General features: G+C 33.5%; 1 protein-coding gene across 1 annotated transcript in view; it reads left to right on the top strand.

Annotated features, from left to right (window-relative positions):
* Positions 1-9276, top strand: part of LOC144972334 (unconventional myosin-XV-like) — a gene marked incomplete in the record, with an annotated part of 202492 nt that extends 193216 nt beyond the window's left edge. The window contains 11 exon segments of the mRNA XM_078913430.1: positions 1106-1188; positions 2159-2289; positions 2947-3041; positions 3749-3832; positions 4440-4530; positions 5100-5266; positions 5671-5804; positions 6757-6896; positions 7676-7725; positions 8177-8389; positions 9043-9276. Of these exon segments, the coding sequence (XP_078769556.1) occupies positions 1106-1188; positions 2159-2289; positions 2947-3041; positions 3749-3832; positions 4440-4530; positions 5100-5266; positions 5671-5804; positions 6757-6896; positions 7676-7725; positions 8177-8389; positions 9043-9138 (1284 nt within the window).
* Positions 9277-24785: the final 15509 nt, after the last annotated feature.

The raw sequence follows: 24785 nt of genomic DNA, 5'->3' as shown, positions 1-24785 counted from the left end.
TCATTAGATTTTTAAAATATATATTTCTCTACATTTGTGGTGTTTTATGATAAATAATGGACTGAAGAATTAGCTTCACTGTTCACAGTTTATTAGTCCTCATGAAGTGAAAATAAGTATGTCAGAGCCATTAGGCTCATGGTGCCAGAGTTTATCCCAGTGTCAGTCGTTTGAAATGGACTGTAACAATTCCTTACTATCATTTGGATAGGATGCTAGTCGATTGCAAAGTACTTTCCTCCAGATCTAACAGAACCAGCTACCTACCTAATCACTGCTAGGTGGACAGGGAGTCTAAAAAATAATTCTCGACTTCACCCTGTATTAATCTGGGGTCCCTTTGCGTGTGAAGCAGGTAATCTACCAACTGAGCTATTGGAACCCCCAATAAACATCATATAAATTATCTTTAATCCAAAATATATAAGGGGTATTAAGAAAATAATTTCGAAACAGCATTCTCTTTATTATATATATTTTTAGAATCTTTTTTTCTTCTCTTTCTTGAAACTCTATGTAATGAATAGTAGAGATGGTTTTGGAGTCCAATGAAGTAAATATGTGATGTTACTATAAAGTTAAAACTACCATAAATGTGAAACTGTAGTGGGATTTTTTTTGTCTTGTCAATACTACATAAAAACTCTCAAAGTCTCATAGTATCAGTAAATAGTAGGTTTACCTTCAGGGCCATTAGGCTAATGGAGCTGGAGTTTATCCCTGTTTCAGTAGCGTTAGACGGACAGTAGCAATTACTTCCTACTCTCTAGATACGACGCTCGTCTGTTGCAAAGTACTTTCCACCAGATCAAACAGACCCAGCAACTCAATCACTGCTCGGTGGACAGAGGGGTTGGGGAAAAAAATCTGGACTTCACCCTGAATTGATCTGTGGTCCCTAAGCGTTTGAAGCTAGTGCTCTACCAACTGAGCTACCTGGGTCCTCACATAGTTTTAGTATTGGCTATGAATTCAAGTTGTAGCATAAAAATCAATCCGACACAATGATAACATTTTGAGGTGGTTGGTCACCCATTCAACCCCCCCCCCCTCTCCCCCCACTCCCACCCATTTTTGACACTGATTCCATATCTTGACAATCCAGAGTTGCCACAAATATCCTCAACTCCGAGACGAGGTGTTCTGTCACCTGTGTAAACAGACCACCAACAATAGAAGCATGTTCCAGTAAGTACACACTTGCTTTGTTGGGTTTTTTTTTCTTAATATGTGATTCTGTTTTAAAGAGCAATTTACTTTGGTTGTTTGATTAATCCTATATTTGTAATCAATATTATTTTTAGGACTACTGTTATAGCTACCATTGTTGCATCTGCAGCTACTACTACCACTGCTGCTGCTGCTGCTACTACCACAACAATTACTACTACTGCTGCTACCACTACCACTACTACTACTACTACTACTACAACTACTACTACTACTACTACTACAACTACTACTACTACTACTACTACTACTACTACACAACACTACTACTACTACTACTACCTACTACTACTACTACTACACAACAACAACACACAACAACTACTACTACTACTACTACTACTACACTACTACTACTACTACTACTACTACTAACTACACTACTACTACTACTACTACTAACTACTACTACTACTACTACTAACTACTACTACTAACTACTACTACACACTACTACTACTACTAACTACTACTACTACTACTACTACTACTACTAAATAACTACTACTACTACTACTACTACTACTACTACTACTACTACTACTACTACTACTACAACAACAACACAACAACAACACTACACTACTAACTACTACTACTACTACTACTACTACTACTACTACTATCTACTACTACTAACTTACTCTACTACTACTTCTATACTACTACTTACACTACTATACTACTACTACTACTACTACTACTACTACTACTACTACTACTGCAACTTTGTTTTTTTTCTGAATTAATGTGTTAAAGTTCATGTAAAGCGCTCTGAGCACTTCCTTTTGATATTGTAGAGCACTCAACAAATACAATGCATTATTATTATTATTATTATTATTATTATTATTATTATTATTATTATTATTATTATCATCAATATAATTATTATATCCCCCTCCCTTTCCCCCTTTCCTCTCTTCAGCAAAAGCAAGATTCGAGGCTGGCGCCTATTTGCCTTGGTAGCGGCCTACTACGACTGTTCAGACATCCTCAGGCCTTACTTGTTCAAATACCTGGAAACTACAGTATCAGATTCAGGAAGGACCTACAATTGTAAGCTCTACTTGCCACACTTTGGTCTTATACAACTTACTACATACTCAAAGTGTTGATACCAAGCTGCTAGAAGATGTGGACTGTAAAAAGTAATAAACAAACATGAATATAACAGCTTTAAAAAAAGAACAAAATACCAAATCCGAAATGTTTCGGGCTCAAAACACTTCTTCAGCCAACTACAAAAAACAATAAAGACATAAATACATTACTGTGTCATCAATCTGGAATTTAGTAATGTCTTACGAACTACATTTAACTAAGAATTTTAAATGAATAGTTTGGTTTGTTTTTGTTTTTTTTGTTTTTGGGGGGGGGGTTGTTTTCAAAATTCCTCTTAATTCTACCAATGTAAAGCACGCACTGTAAACAAATTATAATGGCTGCAGTTGCCTCTCCATCTCTCGTCCTTTTTGTGTTCTTCTTTTTTTGTGTGCATAAAGTTAATAGAATTTTAAATGAATAGTTTTCCTTTTAAAAATTCTTCTTAGTTTTAACATTGTAAAGCATTCTATATTATATTAAACTATAACTTGCTGGGTTCCCCCCCCCCCCCCCCTCTCTCTCTCTCTCTCTCTCTCTCTCTCTCTCTCTCTCTCTCTCTCTCTCTCTCTCTCTCACATCCTGTTTTTGTTTTCCTTTCTCTTAAAATAGCTGCAGCTGCCCTCTGCCTTCACAATCTGCGCAAGACCTTCAAATATGGCGGTCGTAAGGATGTGCCACTCAAGGAGGAAGTGGTTGCCCTAGCGGTAAGTCTTAGTTTTGGTGTGTTTAACTAAATACTTATTGAGAACAAAGAGGACACCGCAATGGGCAATCAACCACACAAGCTTTTCCTTCCTTTTTTTTTTTTTTTTTAAATTAACTTAACCAACAAAATGTTGATTTTAAATCTTTGATAAAAAAAATAGTTGTATTTTGATTGGTTGGTAAAATATGAAAATAGTTTATCTTGGCCCTGCTTAGACACTTTTCTGAGAAAGAGATAGTCAGATGGGTTTTTATTTTTTACTTGTTTGTTTCCTTTTTTTTTTTTTTTTTACTTTCTTTCCTTTATTTTTATTTTATTTTATTTTATTTTTCTTTCTTTCCTTCATTTTTTAATTCATTTTTTTTTTTTTTTTTTTTTTTGCAAGTGGTGATGTGTTTTTCGTTGTAAATCATTTGTCTTTAGTATAGATATATTAACATGCATTTTAACGAAAAGGTGAAAATGGCTTTGGAAAGAGACACTACAAAACATCTGAAGACCTTCCATTTTCACCTTTTCATTATAATATTAGTATTTTTTTGACCCAATGCTTCAGGCTGCCCCCACCATTCTCTACTTTTACACATTATAATAATAATAATAATAATAATAATAATTATTATTATTATTATTATTATTATTATTATTATTATTATTATGATTATTATGATTATTATTATTATTATAATCATCATCATTTCATAGGATGGACGAAACTGTAAACGAATCCCGTACTTCTACCCTGGAGTCACAGAACATGGAGGAATGTTGCAAGTCAAATCCTGCACTGTACGTTATTATTTCAATTACTTATTTACTTTGTCATGTATTCATCTATTCATTTTTTATTCATCAATAATATAAATGGGTCCAGGCATTGAAGGTTCGTTACTCCAAGCAGAATGGTCCCACACATTTCTGATACATCATTTCACATGTATTGCACGCTTTTCCCCTTATTGCCATGTTTGAAGTGGGGGGGGGGGGGGGGGGGGGGGGGTTCTTCTCTGAAGATTATCTGCTTTAGCTCAACTTGATTCTTGACACGTTACCAGAAAGCCTGAACAGCTGGGAAGCAGCACTAAAACTATCAATAAATTAATTTTTATAATTTAATATATGATAAATAACCGATTTATATATTTTTTTTCAATTATTCATTCTTTTATTTACACATTTTGTTATATATATATATATATATATATGTGTGTGTGTGTGTCTGTATGTGTGTGTGTGTGTTTGTGTGTGTGTGTGTGTTTTATTTCATTAATAAGTTCATTTATTTAAATACCTTTTTGATCGATTAATTAATAAATTTACTCAGCTATAAAGGAGATAACTCTAAATTAATGACATGATAGGACATGCTGAAAAAATATGTATTTCAAAATTGCAGGTGGTTCAAGATGCCATTGAGGACATTTGTCGAGATCTGAATATCTCGGATGTTGTTGAGATGGATGAATACACACTATTTGTCCGATCAGGTATTTCAAAACATTCATTATATATGTTACCTACTGCATCAATCTGGTGTCATGCTGGAATCAACCAGATGAAGAAGCTTGAATTTGAAGTCAAAATGATTTAAATTACGTATGAAATGGGTTTTTTTTTTTTTTGTTTTGTTTTGTTGGTTTCTTTTTTTTCTTCTTTTTTTTTAGGATTGGGGGGGGGGGAGGGGGGATTGGGGGTGTATGAAACAGTGCCAGGCAAAGCAGAGAGTAAAATAAAAATCCTCCAAAATCAGCCTTGCTCACTTTGTGGTACTGAACTGGAATGAATGCCTGTGTTATCTCAGTCTTTTCACAGGATAAATAAACTTACAAGAACATTTTCACCTGTGGATGATTAAAAGGGAATTTTATTTATCTGCCAAATGTTTATTTACTTGTTTATTTATTTATATATTTGTTTATTAGTTTATTTATCTATTCAATATTCATTTTTGAAATAATGTAATAATATTTGTTTTATTTGCTCACTTTTTTGTTTGTTTTCTAATTGATTTAACCCTCCACTCTATCACCATGATTTATCTCCCTTCATTCCCCAGGAGATGGTGTGTTCAGAAAGCTGAAGCGTGAGGACTACATTTTGGACATAGCAGCCAAGTACGTGAGGAGACACCAGCAATTTGACTTCATCTACCAGAGGACTGTTTGGTATTTCCCCATCAAAACCTCCAACAACGACATCTCCATTGATATGTTCTTCCACCAGGTACGTCCAAAATACAAGATGGGGAAGGCCATGGGCAGAAGCGTTTTGTTTTGATTATTTATTAATTTTTTGGGGGAGGGGGGGGGGGATGGTTTTTTATATATGAGTCGCATTTAACTATTCTACATTTTTTCTACATTCTAACAAGACATTTACAGATTTCTGTTTTCTGTTTGAACTATTCCTCCCTGTCTAATTTTTTCTTGAGCACTTTAAAACGCATTTAATCTCAAAATCTACATTTTTAAATACATCCCTTTATCTTCCTGTAACATTGATTCTGTTATTAAAAAAATAAACAAACAAACAAACAACACACACATCCTAACAATAGCAAAAACAACAATATGCCAGATTAATCATTATGAATAAACATTTTTTTTTCGTTTTATGAATGTTCTCAGGTCATCTTGGATTACATTGAAGGTTTCCTATTGGTCATGCCAGACGGCAGATTGACCAATCAAATGATGGATGATGTGGCGCGTCTGGGTGCCCTTCTGTTCAAAGTCAACAATTTCCGTGGTGTTCCCACTCTGTAAGTCACATCAGGCATGAATTTTTAACATAACATTCTTCAACTCCTGCCTTCAAAAGTTCAAACGAGTTCCTTTAAAAGTTCAAATGAGTGCCCAATCGTAGCCTTTGTAAACTCATAACTGGACACTTAGCCTTTTGACTTTCAAAGATAGAAAATTTTAATTTAGGCATACAAACAGTGGAACTATTCAAAAAACTAAAACTTACCTCTTTTGAGAAAGCAATCTTTTAAATAAAGTGCTGCAGTGTTGAGGAACAGTTTGCCAAAACACATAAGAGAAACGTCTTGTTTTATCCAATTGTGAAACATTGGGCCTCTACGAGCGTCCGCCATCTGCTTTCTTGGCCATCTTCTTGGTAGCCTCCCTAGGAGGCCTGCCAACTTCAGTTCATCAGGCATGAGCGTCTCCACGTCTGTTTCAGATGTCCCATCTTTCATTTCCCTTGGAGATTTCAATTGAGGGACTGGTGGGTGATGGTGGTCTTCTCAATGTGTGACTGACCCATTTTCAGTTCCTCCTCCTTATTTGGGTGCTGATTCTTAAAAACAAAATTAATAATAAATAGAATTCCCTTTATTCATCCCATGGGGGAAACTTGTCTCTAGGGTCTATTCCAAGGGAAGATTGAAGTAACCCATGCATCAGCTGCAGTGCTGCATCACAAGTTGAGCTAGGGTGAGGTGACTTGCTCAAGACCACACAGTGCAGTTGTGGATGATCGAACTCAGTACCTATCGGTTGCAAAGCAAAGACCGTACTGCTGAGCCATGCTGTTCTGTGGCAGAAGTGTGATCTTGCCATTTGATTATCACACTGAGCTACAGGGATCCCCACAGTTTATAAATCAGGGAATTTTATTTTTCAAATTTTTTCGAAGTTTTGTTGCATCTAATAAATCCTTGGAGTTTGTTTTTGCAAAAGTCATTTTTAAAACTATTTCTATTACAGCAAAGATCTGGCATCCATCTTACCTGGCAACCTTCGCATCGCCCCTGACAACCGACAACAACAATGGTTGAATCGTATCCACGATAGTCTATCCCATCTAAACCCTATGACTAGTACCATGGCAAAGGCACAATTTGTTGGTAGGTTTTACTTTGATGTAGACTCCTCTAGATCGAATACTGCATTTAATCAAACTGGTGATTGATTGTTCCATTTTTTGGTTGTTACTGGCCTTTTTTGGGGGTTTCTATTTTGTTTTTTTGTTTGATTTGTTTTATTTTTTTTTGTTTGCTTTTGTTTTGTTTTTTTGTTTTTTTTTCTTTTGGTGCCAGCCAAACAAGGTGTTAATTTCCACAACCTTTACTCATTTGACTATATAATAGTCTGATTAATATTTCACAACTCCATGTTATGTGTTTGCTATTGTTTGGGGACCCTTTGTAAAGTGATTTAACCATGTTTAGTGGATATTGCACTACATTTAAAAGCTCAAAAACAAAAAAAAATTAGGCTCAACCCAGGAACTCTTGAGTCACAGTGCAATAATGTAAACCACTCAGCCATATAGCCCTGTACAAACGATTACCTTAATTTGAAAAACAAATTCAATGTAAATAAATATTGACAATACTATCAACTTGTGAATATTTTACAGTTTACAGTGATTCATTTTCATTTTTCAGAGAAAATTTTAAATCGTCTTTACTCAGTGCTAATTCTTTGTAAAATGGACAACGGACTTATGATTAAGTTATCTATTTTATGGTCGTTGATCACCTTATTTATTCAAACTTGCTCTTTGTTGCATGGTTGATGTTGGATTTCATCATTTGAAACAAAAATCTGCTTGGAGCTTGTTGATTCAGACATTTAGAGCTGATGACATTATCTGAAATTTCATTCATATTTTGTCTTTCAGAAATACTGAAGAAATGGCCTTTGTTTGGGTCTACCTTCTTCAAGATTAAGGTAGGTTTTGTTTACATTGTATATTCTGAATGTAGCATATTTAGAGGTATTTACCATTTTCACTAAGTCCCATCATTATCGTTAATCACCATCATCATCATCATCATCGTCGTCGTCGTTGTCATTTTTGTCGTCATCATCACCCTGTACCATCTAATAAATGAAATAAATAACATTAGTCAAATGGAATGGAAGCTTAAATATAATTGACGAAGACAGATAATTTGAACGTTTTGGTTTTCCCCTTTGTCAGTAAAATACTAAAGATGAATGAGAGATGAGAGAATGGCATTGTTAAGTTTAAAATTAAGATGATTTGTTGACAAAGGGGAAACCCGAAATGTCCACATTATCTGTCTTCGTTAATTAAATAGACGCTTCCATTCCATTTGAGTATTTAAGCTGTGGGTCACATGGTCATATTTCTTGTTTTTTTTCCGCCTTTGAACAGAGAATTCCAAACGTGAGTGGCGAGTCCCTCCTAGCCATCAACAAAGAAGGAATTGCCTTTGTGAGACACGACACCCATGAAACCATCATGCGTCATTCCTTCAGTGAGATCCTCTCCACTCGATGCTACTGCAGTGACAGCAACGTCAACTATCTGGATATGAAACTCGGAAACTTGATGGTGCAACAGATTCTACGGATTGAAACAGACCAGGTAAGAAATGAGGAAGTTATTGCTATCATTTGTAATGTAATATATGTGCCATTTCTTAGTCGAGAAAAGAAACTTTTAGATGAAAATAAATAATGAAGAAAAGAAGTAGAAGAAGTAAAAGAAGAAGAAAATAAGGAGGAGGAGAATGAGAGACTGGACTAGGAATCCATGAGGTCAATTAAAATAAATTGAAAATACACACACATTAACATAATGATATTAATGGTGAACAGCAAAAAATCCTGTTAAACATTACAGGTAAATATAACTTATAATAATAATTAAAAAATAATAATAATAATAATAATAATAATAATAATAATAATAATAATAATAATGATGATGATGATGATGATGATGATGATGATGATGATAATAATAATAATAATAATAAATAATAATAATAATAATAATAATAATAATAATAATAATAATAATAATATTTTTCAGTTTAAAAAAAATGATGAATAAAATGAATTTAAAGCGCTTTTTTATAAATGGTCACGTTAGACATTTCTCAGATATCAGGTAGTTGCATATTTATACATTCATGTAATGACCTACACACAAACTCATATATTCAAAATTTAAATGACTGGATGAATGCATTCATATCACAAATTAAAATGAAAACTTTCTCTTTCCATGTCCAGGGTGCAGATATCTCCGATCTGATTGGTCAATACCTCCAAGTGATAAACAAACACCACAAGCGTCAGGCAAGACTTGCCATGAATGGTAATCACTGATTGGTCGAACACCAGCCATGTGATCAATGACGTCACCACCATTGCCAGACGTTTTCATGATTAGCAACCACGTGATCAGTGACATCACGTCTATTGCCAAACGGCTTCTTTCACAAAATTTACAAATACCAACAAGCAAGTGTTTATTTATATTCATTTACCCGATTCAAATTCAAATTATTGATCTATTTATATGTATATTTATGTTCCATTTTAAAAAAATTGTTTTGTAAAAATATATAACATATCAGATATGCACACCTGTATATATAATTTGGATTCAGTATATCTGGCTATTTCTCTTAGTTAAATTTGTTTTTTTCCCCGAAAAGTTAAGTTTAGTTATCAGTTAAATTTCATATAATTTGATTTATGATATTGCTGAGATGAGTAAGATAAAAATCTATATAGAAATAAGGAAAACGGTCTTTATTTATTAATTTTTATTGTATTTTTATTTTTATTTATTTATTTTTTTACAATTGTATTTTTCATAATCAAGCAACCATATTTGCTCCTATACAAAATAAGATCTAAGATACACGTATCTATTGAGAGTAATTTAGTTAAGATTTGAATAATTCTGCTTCAGTATTTCACAGATTATTACCATTATTGTTATTATATTATTATTATTATTATTATTATTATTATTATTATTATTATTATTATTATTATTATTATTATTATTATTATATCATTAGTATTCTTATTGTTATTATTGTTGGGAGCCCCAGAGTGTATTCAGTCAAATCTGTCTCATTCTTACTTATCCCACCACCGTTATTGTTTTCCATATTCCTTCCTTTCTTTCTTTCTTTCTTTCTTTTTTAGTCCTTTCAATTATTTTTAAAAATTGCTCTGTCATTTCTTTTTTTTTAATTGATTTAATTAATTAATTTTTGTTGTTGTTGTATTGGTTGAATGAATTGTGTTAAATGTCAGAGACAGACAGACAGACAGACAGACAGACAGTGTATATAGAAATCACATAATATAACTAAATTGTTCTTCTGATCATTTCTGTCTTCCTTGTTAATTGATGAGATTTCATTGACTAGATTCAATACACACTGAGCTCTCCAAAGAGGGAGATTTGAAAGTGATATATCCAAGAATTGCAAAGGGACAGAATCCCCTTCCGGAAAGTACACGGATTTCTTGTGCCAAGGGAGGTTATCCCCCACTGGAGGTTGCATCCACATTTTTAGTGCTAAGGGAGGGAATTCCCTACCTTACACATGTCTGTCTGGATATCATAAACAGTGTCAAATCAAAAGTACTTAAATATAAATATTTGTATATCAAACAAAGCATTGCTATTGATAAAGATGTACATTATGTCATGTCATAATTATCATTGTCATCATCCTCACCATTATTTTTACAACAGTATAAAAATCATCTTTATTCATTATAAATACCACCATGTACATCTTTGCAAAATACCAGATATAGAGTTCAGATTACCAAAAATGACCGTCATCATACAGGTCTGCTTACTTATATCAGTGACATACAATTTGGTCCAACAATAACAATTGGGCTGGAAATGGAAATTCTATGGTTGATTCCCTACAGTTTGAATGAATATTTTGGATATTTTAATTTTAAGGCTGAAGGCTGTGTTTAACATCTCCGCGTGGGAATTTAGGCAGCGGTTTTCAATGTGGGAAATTCAAAATGGAGTTAATAGCTGGCCATTTACTAAAGTCTATTTAAAAAACAAATTAAAAAAAAAATATGAATGCACAGGCATTTCTAAACCTGTTACTTTGTATGATAAATACTTGTGACTTTAAAATGTGACCCATCGTCTTAAATCGGTATTATTTCAGGGTGAACCAGATGCAAGAAACAGATTGAAAAGTCAAAGTGATTAGAAATGTAAGGTTTTGGCTTTGTCACATAAAGATTATAATTATTATTGTCCTCAATCAAGTATACAAACTTCACTGAAGTATTGTGTATGGGTATCTGGGTCTGTTAGATCTGGCAGAAAGTACTTTGCGAAAGACTAGCGTCCTATCCAAAGGGTAGCAAGCTATAGAAACCTGGATAAACTCTGCTCCATGGGTCTTAAGGCTCTGAAGGACTACATTTTTTTTTTTTTTTTGAGGGGTCATCTTTTTCAGGGATACCTCTCTAGATTCCCATGACATAATACTGTTGTAAGGAGATGGGTTACATATATGAATGTATATAATTGTGTTCATCCTATAAAGCCACCGCGTACTTACAAATAAATGTCCATGTCGTGTTTTATGTACATAAACATTTCCTTGACCTCATTCTAATGTTGCAATCAATGCCTTTGTAAAACTCTACCACCACTCATCATTATATCATTCATCCATTTATTCGTTCATTCATTTATTCATTCATTCATTTATTCATTCATGCATTCCTCCAGTCATTTGGACTCTTTCATAATTTATTATTATTATTATTATTATTATTATTATTATTATTATTACTATGATTATTTCCTATGCAACATTCCATGACTTGTATTTACCACGTGCCTTAATCTATGTATTCATTGAATTGTAACCTGTCGTCTATGATAAGAATATAGAAGGAAAGAAGAAATTTATTTCTATCGTGCAACTATAGTTTATACATGCCAGAATCCTAAGTTGTGTCAAAGACAGATTGGACTGTGCATTCAATAAAGTCGTTTATACCGTTAGATGATTAGTTATAGTAAATAGTAGTAAATAGTAATAGTAAATAATGAAGTTATATAGCGCCTAAACATCCACGTTAATCGTGCTCTGCGTCGCTTTTGTTTCAAGACATACTGCATACCCAAAACTCTTGGAAGAAATATGCATGTCATTGTGAGTTGAATATTTAAGTACATTTGATAGAATACTTGATCAAAACTGGGATATTTTGATAACGGGTTTTTTTCATCTTTTTTTTTTGTTGTTGTTGTTTAAATTTATTATTTTTTTTAAATGTCAGACAAGTTGTTGAAGAAATGTTTATTCTGAATTCACACGCACGTTATTGAATCTTGTCTTATTTCTGTCAATGTGTTAATGAAGTAAGCGGCCAAATGTATATTTTGTCTGCACTGTTTGGTATAGATAGAAATCTATAGTGAGTGACAGTCCTAATGTATAACCTGCTCATTGTATGGAATTGTAACTGCTGACATTCACACCAATTTCTGTGTTTACAGCCGTGTGGACACCTGGTGTAATTATAATGAATATATATATATATATCAATTTATATATATTGGATATTTATTTTCTTACTTATAGATTATCAACGTCATCATCATCATCATCATCATCATCATTATCATCATCATCATCATCATCAACACCATAACCGTCGTCATCATCATCGTCATTTTTACCACTACCACGCACATCATTATTAATATTATCATTATTATGATTATCATTATTATTATTATTATTATTATTATTATTATTATTATTATTATTATTATTATTATTATTATTATTTTCATCATTATTAATATTCATGTTATTAATTCAATATTTAATGTGACGTTTAGAGTGCCTTTCATAATCTGGTATTTATCAACAAACAAAAGACAGTAGATAAAACAGAAAATCAAAGCTTGTAACATAAAGTACTATTTCTACTAACAACAAGTGTTTAAAACATACATGACTCACATTACATCCTCCTCTCACAATGATTATCGTATTTCTCGTTCTCATCTTGAATGAGAATGTCGTAGAATTTAATTAAATTTAATTTGTTTTAATTCATTTGACTCATTGCCTCGGGTCGATATATTCTGTTATACGACATCTACTAACTAATCTTACAGAAAATCAAATATTCTGTTTCTGTATTAGTCTGGTTTGTAAGTATGTGGCGCTGAGTATGTGTGTATGTGAATAGGCATGTGTGTGTGTGTGTAAATGTGTATGTGAGTTTATAAGAGAGAGAGAGAGAGAGAGAGAGAGAGAGAGAGAGAGAGAGAGAGAGAGAGAGAGAGAGAGAGAGAGAGAGATTTTTATTTGTTTGTACTGGTATAAGTGCATCCAATATGCTTTGACATATTATCTTTATTTATAAAGTAAACATACCCATCTTATTTGATTTGTTTATTTTGTTTTCGAGATGTAAACTCATTTCTTTTACAATTGGTTACTTTCATGAATTAAAATATCATCATCATCATCATCATCATCATCATCTCCATCACCACCATTAACATCACAACCACCACCACCACCGTATTCTTATTCTAACTCAAAAAGATATTGGTTTATTTGTTGTCCTGTGTCCTAACTTTGGTTGTGGTGTTTTAAAATTGATTGTAGCTGCTTGACACAAAGAAAGAAGAAAGACTGGTACACTCTGTACTTTGATCAAATCGATAGAGTAATACAGTGAAGGTAAAAGCACATTTCTATGGTTTATATAATAAATTGTTTCAATATATCTTTTGTCTTAATTCCATCCACTGGTGACAGACAGCCTTACACTGTATTTATAAATACCCATCCTTATTGTGGATGCGATAGATTAGCATCTTGTCCAAAAGGGTGACAGACAATTGTTATTGTCCGTCTCATGCTATAGAAACAGACATATATTCAGATTCCTTGTCTGGACTCTAAAGAACTACCTTATTATGGAAGAACGCATATACCAGTAATAAGCTAATCAAACTAATCTATCACTACAAAACGGTCAGAGAATACAGTAAAGCACTTCAATTTTGAATCTTCAATCTTCAATGGCTTGTATTTGCAAAAGATCTCTCGGGCCCCTCACTGTAGAAGTCAGTTACAGTATAGTCCAATCAAAATAGGGAACAGTCACAGATTGAAGATAAGTAAAAAGATTCAATTTGGCAATAAAACAAATTGCTAGTGTCAATATTTGAGTCGTCAATAGTAATCGCAAACATTATAATCAAAGTCTATTGATATGAGGCGATAATCACTGGCCATGTTTTGACGTACCAATGTTTACTTTGAAATGAAACTCAAGTGTCAAAATTGAATTCAAATCGGTGAAATTCAAAAATCGTTTTGATGAAGGTAGCTAGAGATAAATTTGATTCAAAATTACACGCAATGACATCTGATATTTCAATGTTTATATTTGTGATACAAAAAGAACAAAAAACGAGAGCATTTATATAGCATGATATCCATCAAACGTGCTCAAAGTGCTTTACTATGAGTTCCCAGCTGACGGCAACACTTAACATGTAGGACAATTCATGATGCCTGTTAGATATTCCAGTGTTTTAAACAAAGATGTCGCAGTTACGGCCAGGTTCTCATTTTACTTCTGATTACAGTGAGAGAATGTGAGTAAAGAGCCTTTTCAATTATACACCGCTCGAACCCTGGAGGCAAGAGTTATACTAGTAGACCACATAGCCGTACAGGGATAAGTATTGACGTTGTTGTTATTTTTACCTGTTATATATTTCTCATCAAACATTTCCTCTCCTCCACACCCACTTATTTACAAATGGAGATTCACAAAGATTATTGGTCAACCTGCATGTGCATAATTGAAATGGTTACATTTATATCTATGATTGGTCTGGCCAATCATATAATACTGGTTATAGTGGACTATATTATAGATTGTGTCGAGAATGACCCACTGCGTGGAATCAGCGCTATTTCAGTTGGAACTCCCAAGGGATCAATAACCCTCCCTGCTTGCTACCTGCATGAGGTCATTGGAGTTCAACTGGTATTAGGCAGTGCTGTGTCCAATGGGGGCAATTATGGATATTTATGGTCTTATAATATGTCTGTATAGCGGGAAAACAATAACAGACTCTTTCACTTCATTATTTTGATTTGAAAAATCAGTTGTCTTTCTAAAATCAGTGAAAATTTGACATTCTTGTGGTTAATAGTTTTCTTTGAATATCACAAATTGGTGATCTAATTTTAAGTGCTTGTAAATTATGGTGCACTTAAATAAAAAATTTGTTATTCAAAACTCAGCGGCAGTATCTCAAGAATTTTAATATATATCAAAAGTACATATATGCATCTATGTTCCTGTGCATTATGATCATATTGGCTGTTGATTTTCTTGATTTATTCATGGTTTTGTAAGTTCTGTGTATTGTTTTTACCAATTCCGTTCCTCTCAAACAGTTGTGTTGATCATAACAGTAAACTGATATGATTTATGTCTTTATGTGGTAAAATAACTCAAAAAGATAATATTTTATTGACCAGTTAAGACTAAAATCCAATATTGTGTATGGTGTCAATATCTCAATTTACTATCAATCTGCCTATAAAGTATGACTTCTTTACAAGAAAAAATCAATCACCCAACAAGGTTACTGGACATGCTACAAATATTGCAGTATCAATCATCAATTACAACTAACACTAAGCACTGGTACTGTTAAATTAAATGATTTGCTCAAACAGACGGACATAGTATGTGGACAAAAGAGGATTCAAAATTATGAGGGCATATAGTTTATTCCAAGTAGTAACCTTTATCTCTTTATTGACCAACTACATTCAAAACGAACGCACTGTCCACATAGGTTATATAGAATCATCTCCTTTCTTCCAAGAATACACATTTAGTCATTGTCTTATAAAGTCATCTGATATACCATTGAACTCCAGTCAGTCAAATTTAGAGATAAAACAATTGAACAACAATCAGAGTCAAATCAGTACAACACCACAGGCATACCACAGCAGATCATTTAATTTTTTGTAAATCACTGCCATATATATTTGGACGCTTCAGTCTATAAAAAGTTAACACATTCACTTGTGCACAAAAGGAGAACTTGAACTTACATTATATTACTTATTCAACATGCAAGAATACCCTAAACATTGACACCCATATGACACTATAAAGTCGGCATTTCCTGAGACAACCACACAAAAGCAGTACCGTATACATCTTCAAACTATAATGCCTAACAGTCATAAAAAAATTAATTTTGACTTGAATCGTAAGGGATTTAAGTATAGAAAAAAGTTATCAAGCCATTAAAAAGTTGGCTTTCAAATGTGCCCAAAATTCATAATATCTAAATCAGTTAAATGCTTAAAAAATAATATTAGTATTATTTTCGTCTAATGGTTTATATTTTATTCCTAAACTGATATTTGGACATAATTCATGGCATGGAATACTATGGGAGAGGAAATGAGGATCTCACCAAGTCATGCCAAATAAGAAATTTACAATAAAAAATTCATATCTTTTAAGGTTTTACTGCCCGGACAACAAAACTTGGCATGAGTAAAGATCATCATTTTTACTTTATAATGATGCTTGTTTCAATCATTTTCTGCCGCTGGGAATTAAATTATTGATATGCAAATTACAACAAATTAATTTCATTGATAAATCAAAAACCACTAAATTGACACCTCTCTTATGAGCAGCCTTAAGAGGATACATTATTATCAACCATGGCATATGATGAAAGAAACCTTTGCTTTGCTTGTGGTGAGGGAACAATTTTCATATTTGTGTTAGCAACTGAGCAATACCATGAAATATTGCAACAATTAATTACCATCAGGGGCATCACAGATTCCTACTGACCGCTACCTGTTCCACCCATGGGCTGACCCCACTAATGGGGTCAGGTTGACCTAGCACTGAAATACCGCTCAGAGGGGAAATTGCCACGCTGTGGACCGTTGTCAGGTTTTGAACATAATCATTTCAGTTTTCATGTAGAAGTGTTACGTTGACTCCCAAGATTCCACTCTTTTACTCAACTGAAATAAATCCTTACAAAGAGACCAAGTCTTCAGCTTGTTACACATTGGAATAGAATCGACTCTCATAGGCAATTCTATTTCGGTGATCAATTTATTATCTATTATTTTATTATAGTTTCCAGTAAAGGTTTATCGATTATTTACTTTTCATTTGTTATTCTATCAGTTGATAATTCATTTGATTCTAATACAATAATATCATTTTACGTTTGATTTTTTTACTTTTTTTATTTTGTCTTCGTGTGTGTGTGTGTGTGTGTGTATTGTTTTTTATATATAATTTTCTTTTTTTTCTTGTTGTTTTCACTACAGACCACTGCCTTGTTTTGATAACGTCTTAAACGACGAGACTGAATTTCTTTCAAATCAGAATTACTTCCATTATTTATCTGATTGATTATAAACATGCAAACTTCATACTTTTAAGTACTACTACTACTACTGCTGCTGCTGCTACCACCACCACCACCACCACTACTACTACTACTACTGCTACTGCTGCTGCTACCACCACCACCACCACCACTACTACTACTACTACTACTACTACTACTACTACTACTACTACTACTACTACTACTACTACTACTACTACTACTACTACTACTGTTGCTGCTGCTGCTGCTACCACCACCACTACTACAACTACTATTGCTGCTACCACCACTACTACTACAACTACTGATGCTACTGCTACCACCACCACCACTACTACTACTACTGCTGCTGCTGCTACCACCGCCAATATTACTACTACTACTACTACTACTGCTACCACCACCACCACTACTACTACTACTTTATTATTATTACAACTTTTTTGAACCATTCCATGATCAGTTTTAAATGCTGCAATTTCAATACAAAGCAGAGGCCAGTAGGCAGTACACCACTGTTTCTGTCTTCTCATAATCCTACCTACTTTACACTTAACGTAAGCTTCCATGGTCTGATACAAATGTGTTATAAGTGCTGATTATCTCTCAACTTTTAAAACAAGAAGACTTAAATCGACTTCTCACAAATTTAATTTAAAAAAGGTTTTTGTTGTTTCATGTTCCTGTTATTTGTAAAAAAAAAATTAACAACACCTCTTAATATTGTGATAAATACCTTGTGTTAACAAAATTGTTTCTTTATACATTCCATGGTTTTTATCCCCCAAGAGAATAAATTCCTATACTATATAATGTGACAAACAATACAACTATATTATACATATATTATTTATACATATTATTATTATATTGATTACGTATAAAGCAATTCTCATGTAAGGCTTTTTTTTTGTACTGTGCTAATGTATGTCTCTATTTTATACCTGCATAAACTACAGTTAATAAACCAATCAATACAAATATCTGTGCGTTTTTTTTCTCTCTTTGTTTCATGCTTGTAGTTGTTTAGTTTTACACGCCCCTAACATTTTGCTGCTCTTTATTTCTGTAACTTTCCATCCTTGTCCTGCTGTGCAGTAAATATGAAATGATTTGCTTTTGCCCATACTCTGGCCAGAGTCTTTTTACCATCGCATTAATTCAATCAATCCTAATACGAATCTGAAGTGCCCACCCACGTCCACTGGTGGACTGAAAACAATTCCTTTTAAAAAACTTCATTCAGGGGATGCAACTCATTTGCCTCAATTCCCTCAAACTATTTACTGGATTGCCTCCCATTATTGCTTATTTTTATTTCGGCCCAGATAGGTTAAGTGCCCCATTTTTGTCATTTTGGAACAAGTTATTTCCCTTGATGGTCAAAAAGTTAAACTTTATTCAGGGGATGCAACTCATTCGCCTCAATTCCCTCAAACTATTTACTGGATTGCCTCCCATTATTGCTTATTTTTATTTCGGCCCAGATAGGTTGTGCCCCTTTTTTGTCATTTTGGAACAAGTTATTTCCCCTGATGGTCAAAAAGTTAATATTTTTAAAATATGGAATTTTTTTCAAGGGATGCAACGCATCAATCCCAACTTCCCTTTTAACCATTGACTGGATTGTCTCCCTTGGACACTTATTCTAATGACATTTGATAGGTTACTCACCCCCACCTGTTTCACGAGCAATGGGCCCTATTCAAGTTAGTTTCTCTACCATTTTCTCATTCCAGCCAGCTGTGATTGGGTAGCTGAGTCCATTAGATATGGAAGAAAGTACAAGGGACTGGCATCCGATCCAAATGCCAGCAAGCAATTGTAAATATCTGTTTACCTTGCCTTTCTCAGGTTTCATCTCTTTCCAGAGGTTGGATGTCACAGCTTTTCATTCTTCGTGATCCATTACAGATTGATTACATTCTTCCAATCTTATTCCATCACAGTCATTTTAATTTTAATGTCTGTTTAATGCTACAAGCATATTAATCTTAATAACTTCATACTTCATGGGTCTCATGAGTCTAAATGAATGCATGCTTTTCTTTTTTTAATTTAAGTAGAAAAGGTAGGGACCATCTGAGTTACTAATAATAAATAATAATAATAATAATAATAATAATAAGAAGAAGAAGAAGAAGAAGAAGAAGAAGAAGAAGAAGAAGAAGAAGAAGAAGAAGAAGAAGAAGAAGAAGAAGAAGAAGAAGAAGAAGAAGAAGAAGAAGAAGAACAACAACAACAACAACAACAATAATAATATATACTTATATAGCGCCCATTAATCCACTGACAAGTGCTCTATGGCGCTTTACAATCACTCACTTAGATTATATACACTAGCATACACACTGGCACACCTACACAAGTACACTCAAACCCACAAACGGAAACTTCTCCCCATCCACACATGCAAACTCTTTACATACACATCACTATACCATCTACCCTAAATTAAAACATAAAGCACATTAATTGTCAAAATACGCTCTTCTAAATAATTCAGATTTTACTTTATTTTTAAAGGTATCTAAATAACAAAGGCTAATGATGGTGGTGGTGATAATATATATGAAGTAAGACGGAAATCACTACTGGGTCTTATATTGTAACAAAGTCAACCTCAAAGGCTGATGGGTGAAAATGGGTGAAAAGATTGTCTGTGACGGACTGATGTTGTTTGTTTTTAAGGGTGTTACGGCGCTTGCAACACATTTAGGTTATATCAGCACCAGTAAAAAGGAAAAAAATGGGATAGTAGTAGTAGAGAGTTCTAGAATTACAATTAAAGCACCCAAGAGAAAATAAGACATAGGGGAACTGGGAACAAATATGGATCAGATGTAGATTCCAAGAGCACACTATCAAAGTACTTAGTTTGAGACCACCCATGTGACTGACTGATGCTGGCATCAAGGGAACTTCAATTCAGAGATAATCCCAGAACTGCCAGATTGAAAACGTCAAATTTAGTAATTTCTATGTCAATTTTTAGTAATTTGACAAGGAAATGAGTAATTTCTGAAATCGTATAGGAACAACCACAATTTGACATTGATGATCACTTCAACATTACCTCGTCATGCTCATGTGCGGTAGAAATGCTTTATCATTGTTATAATTATTATTATTTTTATTATTATTATTATTATTATTATTATTATTATTATTATTATTATTATTATTATTATTATTATTATTATTATTATTATTATTATTATCATTATTAATATCATTGTTATTATTATTAATAATATTAACATCATCATCATCATTAATATTATTACCATTATTATATAGTAGTAGTAGTAGTAGTAGTAGTAGTAGTAGTAGTAGTAGTAGTAGTAGTAGTAGTAGTAATAGAAGTAGGAGTAGAAGTAAGTAGTAGTAGTAGTTGCAGTAGTAGTAGAAGTACTATCTTATCATTATTATTATCATTATCATCATAACTATTTAAGCATTACTGAGATTTTAAAATTCGTAATTTTCCATAAAATTTCGCATTTTCGTAATTGGTCATGAAAATTGTCTAAAATTCATAAGACTCTGCAGGAATGTAATCCCTCTCAACTCCTGTGTAAATGAGTTTCTGGCTATCAGCATTGACTGAAGGATAATATTGTAAATATTTTAATACAAAAAGAGCACTTGGCCGGTGACTTATACTGTATGGATAAGAATTTCTCCAGGAATAAATATGTTTTTGTTTTGTTTTTAAGGGTTTTACGGCGCTTGCAACACATTTAGGTTATATCAGCGCCAGTAAAAAGGAAGAAAATGGGATAGTAAAAAGTTATAGAATTACAATAAAAGCACCCAAGAAAAAGTAAGACATAGGGGAACTGGGAACAAATAGGGATCAGATGTAGATTCCAAGAGCAGACCACCAATGCACTTAGTTTGAGATCACCTAAAAGTCTCATCCAGACACAAGCACAGGTCCCATCTAAGAGGAATACACTCAAATGTTTACGAATCATTTAATATAATATGTAAACTCAACATAATACAATGCATAACAGAGAGATGATTTACAAGGAAAAAAATATCATCTCCCAAAACTATAACTATACATTCGACTGTTTCCCTCCCAGCCAAGGAGCTCCGGCAAGGATCAGGACAAAACTAAGTAATCTCATTCCAAGACAATGACAGGAAACAATTGGGAAACGGGTATGGGGGGATAGAAGACACAGCATGTACCTCCCTGCCCACTATGGGAGGTCAGGATCCCCACCCACCAGGAATAAATAAATCAAATTGAAGCATAGTGGACATTGTGAACGTATGATTATGCGCATATGTAAATATTTATTCAAGAGATGTCATGCAAACTACCCATGACAAAATTTCTAACGTGCATGAGCCGTACTTGCTACTGTATTAGCTGGATTCCAGAAAGCTCTAGGGGAAAGCCAAAAAGTGTGCTAGAATCGGAGCATGCTGAAATCAGATGATCATGGGAGGTAATGACAATATTATTATGAAGATAAGTCAGCCAGCTCCAGCGTGTTGGAATTGGGCGTAATAGAATACTGTACTGTAGTTCATCTCCCTGTGATTCATTTTTATTGTTTGTTCCATCCATCTAGTAAGATACATGCCCCTATTTGGAACAATGTATTTCTCTTTAAACTAAAAATCTATTCCAAGTAAAAATTAATGGTGGAGTGTCAGTGTCAGTCCTGATGCGTCAATTGGTAGAATGCTTGACTCTCAAACAATGGGATTGGTTCCAATCTGGAATTTGATAGAGTACCTTTTATGATTGGGTTGCTGGGTCTGTTAGACCTGCCAGAAAGTACTTTATATCCTATCCAAAAGGCAACAAGCAGGTTGTTGTATGTTCAAATACTTTACTATAATGCAGCAGTGCGTAAGCCACGATTGTTGATAATAAATATTACATTTACAAAGCGCGTGTCTGAGGTTTTATTACAACAATATGTGTGAACAGTGAATATAGAACTACTGTGGACTGTAAAATCTATTGAACATAAATGAATATGACAGCTTAAATTTAAAAAATAATAGAAAAAACTGAACACATAATGTTTCAGGCTCAAAATACTTCTTCAGTCAACATCAACAAATAATCAAAATTGTTTGTTTGTTGTTTTTGTTTTTAAGGGTTTTACGGCGCTTGCAGCACATTTAGGTTATATCAGCGCCAGTAAAAAGGAAGAAATGGGATAGTAAAAAGTTCTAGAATTACAATTAAAGCACCCAAGAGAAAGGAAGACAAAGGGGAACTGGGAACAAATAGGGATCAGATGCAGATTCCAAGAGCAAACCATCAATGTACTTAGTTAGAGATCACCTATAAGTCTCATCCGGACACAAGCACAAAATCCAACAAAGAGGAATACACTCAAATGCTTACATTATACATTAAAAATAACAAACATAATAATACATAACAGAGAGATGATTTACAAGGAAAAAAATATCATCTCCCAAAACAATAACTATGCATTTGACTGTTTCCCTCCCAGCCAAGGAATTCCAGCCAGGGTCAGGACAAAACCAAGTAATCTCACTCCAAGACAACGACAGAAAACAATTGGAAAACGGGAATGGTGGGATAGAAGACACAGCATGTACCTCCCTGCCCACTGTGGGAGGTCAGGATCCCCACCCAGTAATCAAAATTCAATGTTTTTAAATTGTTTAAGTCACTATAATAATTTCCATGCAAATACACACACTCCCCCCCCCCCCCCCCCCGAACATGCACATGCAAAACAATAAAACATCCACATCCACTCTCAGCAAATGACTCCGGGCAGAAGTTATCATTCCAAAACATAGCCACAAAATCATGTATAGAGGGGACTATAGATCGAGGAGAGGGCATGCAGTCAGGACTGACAGATAGTGACCACTCAATTCTCAACTTGCCTCAAACAATTTCCTAAAATAACAAAATATATGTGAACGACCACGTCCAAAAACTATTATGTCAGTGTGATTTAGATGGTAAAAAATGTAATTACAGTAAAAAATACGAGTCTTAATCTTAAGTTAGGTTTACAAATAATGTTCTTTAAGCTAAAATTTCACATTTCTGATCTTTTTAAGCTTAATGTCCCATTCTGGCGTCTGTTTCACCCTGAAATAATACAGATTTCTGCTGCACTCTGAAAAAACACATTTCAAAAATTTTGGCCAGAAAACTCGTCCTTCAAATAGTGATCAAATAAATGACCCTCATCTTGAAGACCTCACCCAGCATGCTTTTACTTTTAGGCCAATTCAGCCTGAGCAAAATAGAAAATGCACTCATCAACATTGAGCAAGAATTAAGGCAAGGAGACGGCAGGAAAAAGAGGATTCCAAGAGCACCACACCGATATCTGTGTTTCTAGTTTGAGACCAAAAGCACAATACCCTCACCAAGAGGGACACACTTGAATGCGAATAAAATACTTATCAAAAAAATTAAATTTATAATGAGATCTTGCAGGATGATGATTTGTTACAGAAAACAGAATATTATTCCCAAACTTTAAAAAAAAAAAGGATTATACAAATGAGTGTTTCCCTCTCAGTCAAGGATCCCAGCCAGGCCCAGGGCAAAATTCGACTAATCTCATTTCTATAATAGAACAAACAGCATCATCGGAATGGAAAAATAAAATAGATTCAGTTTTCTAGGTGTGAAATTCCAGTCCCGTTCCCCCCCCCCCCCCCCCCCCCCCCCCCCCCCAAAAAAAAATAGAATGAAAACGATAATAAGTAAATGAAACAAAAAACACAATCAAAAGTTGAGAAACTTGTCATTGCATCGTAACAAATCAACATAAATAATAAGTTACATTTATAACATGTCATAAGTTATGAAATGGAATTGCACTCTCACTGTTATGCAATTTTTTTTCTTCTTTTAAATGACCTTTTATGCCTTGCAGCACGATCAGACCATTATAGCACCAATGGAAATGACAATGATAATATGCTTTGCTAGGAGAACTTGGAATGTTCTCCTACATGAGATGATAGAATAAGGCAATCTGGGTATTTTAAAATTCAAATTAAAGACTATTTTTTTTAGAGAAATTTTTACACATTTAAAATGTTTGTTGTTTGATTTGTATTGTGTGCATGTGTGTGGTCGTGACAGAGACACACTTAACGCTTTTGTTTCAGATAGGCACAATATTATAAATGTAAATCTAAGCTCTACCAACTTTTGTTAAATTTAGTTCAATACTCTATGAGTGAATTACCCCTCGGTTAATTTTATTAAAATCTAAGATATGCTTTTTTTTTAAAAACTTTATAAGACACACAAATGTTAATGTTGGTTCAATGTCTATATTTCTATTCGCAAGTAGCAAATGGTTTAGAATTTATCTTTGGTTTTATAATTATGGTTCTCTTAAAATTAATTCAAAAGTTAGTTACAGCAACTTGAATTTTGTTGCAAGAGTTGTGTGGCTCCGTATACAAACATTGATTCAAACATTTTATGATGAAGAATAATGACGGAAAATTCTGATAGCAAATGTTGTTGTCA

This window comes from Berghia stephanieae, chromosome 5 (genome assembly GCF_034508935.2).
Source record: "Berghia stephanieae isolate SIO BIC M18660-M18661 chromosome 5, UCSD_Bste_1.3, whole genome shotgun sequence".
Taxonomy (NCBI): domain Eukaryota; kingdom Metazoa; phylum Mollusca; class Gastropoda; order Nudibranchia; family Aeolidiidae; genus Berghia; species Berghia stephanieae.
The sequence above is the reverse complement of the archived record's forward strand: the minus strand, read 5'-3'. Positions and strand labels throughout refer to the sequence as shown.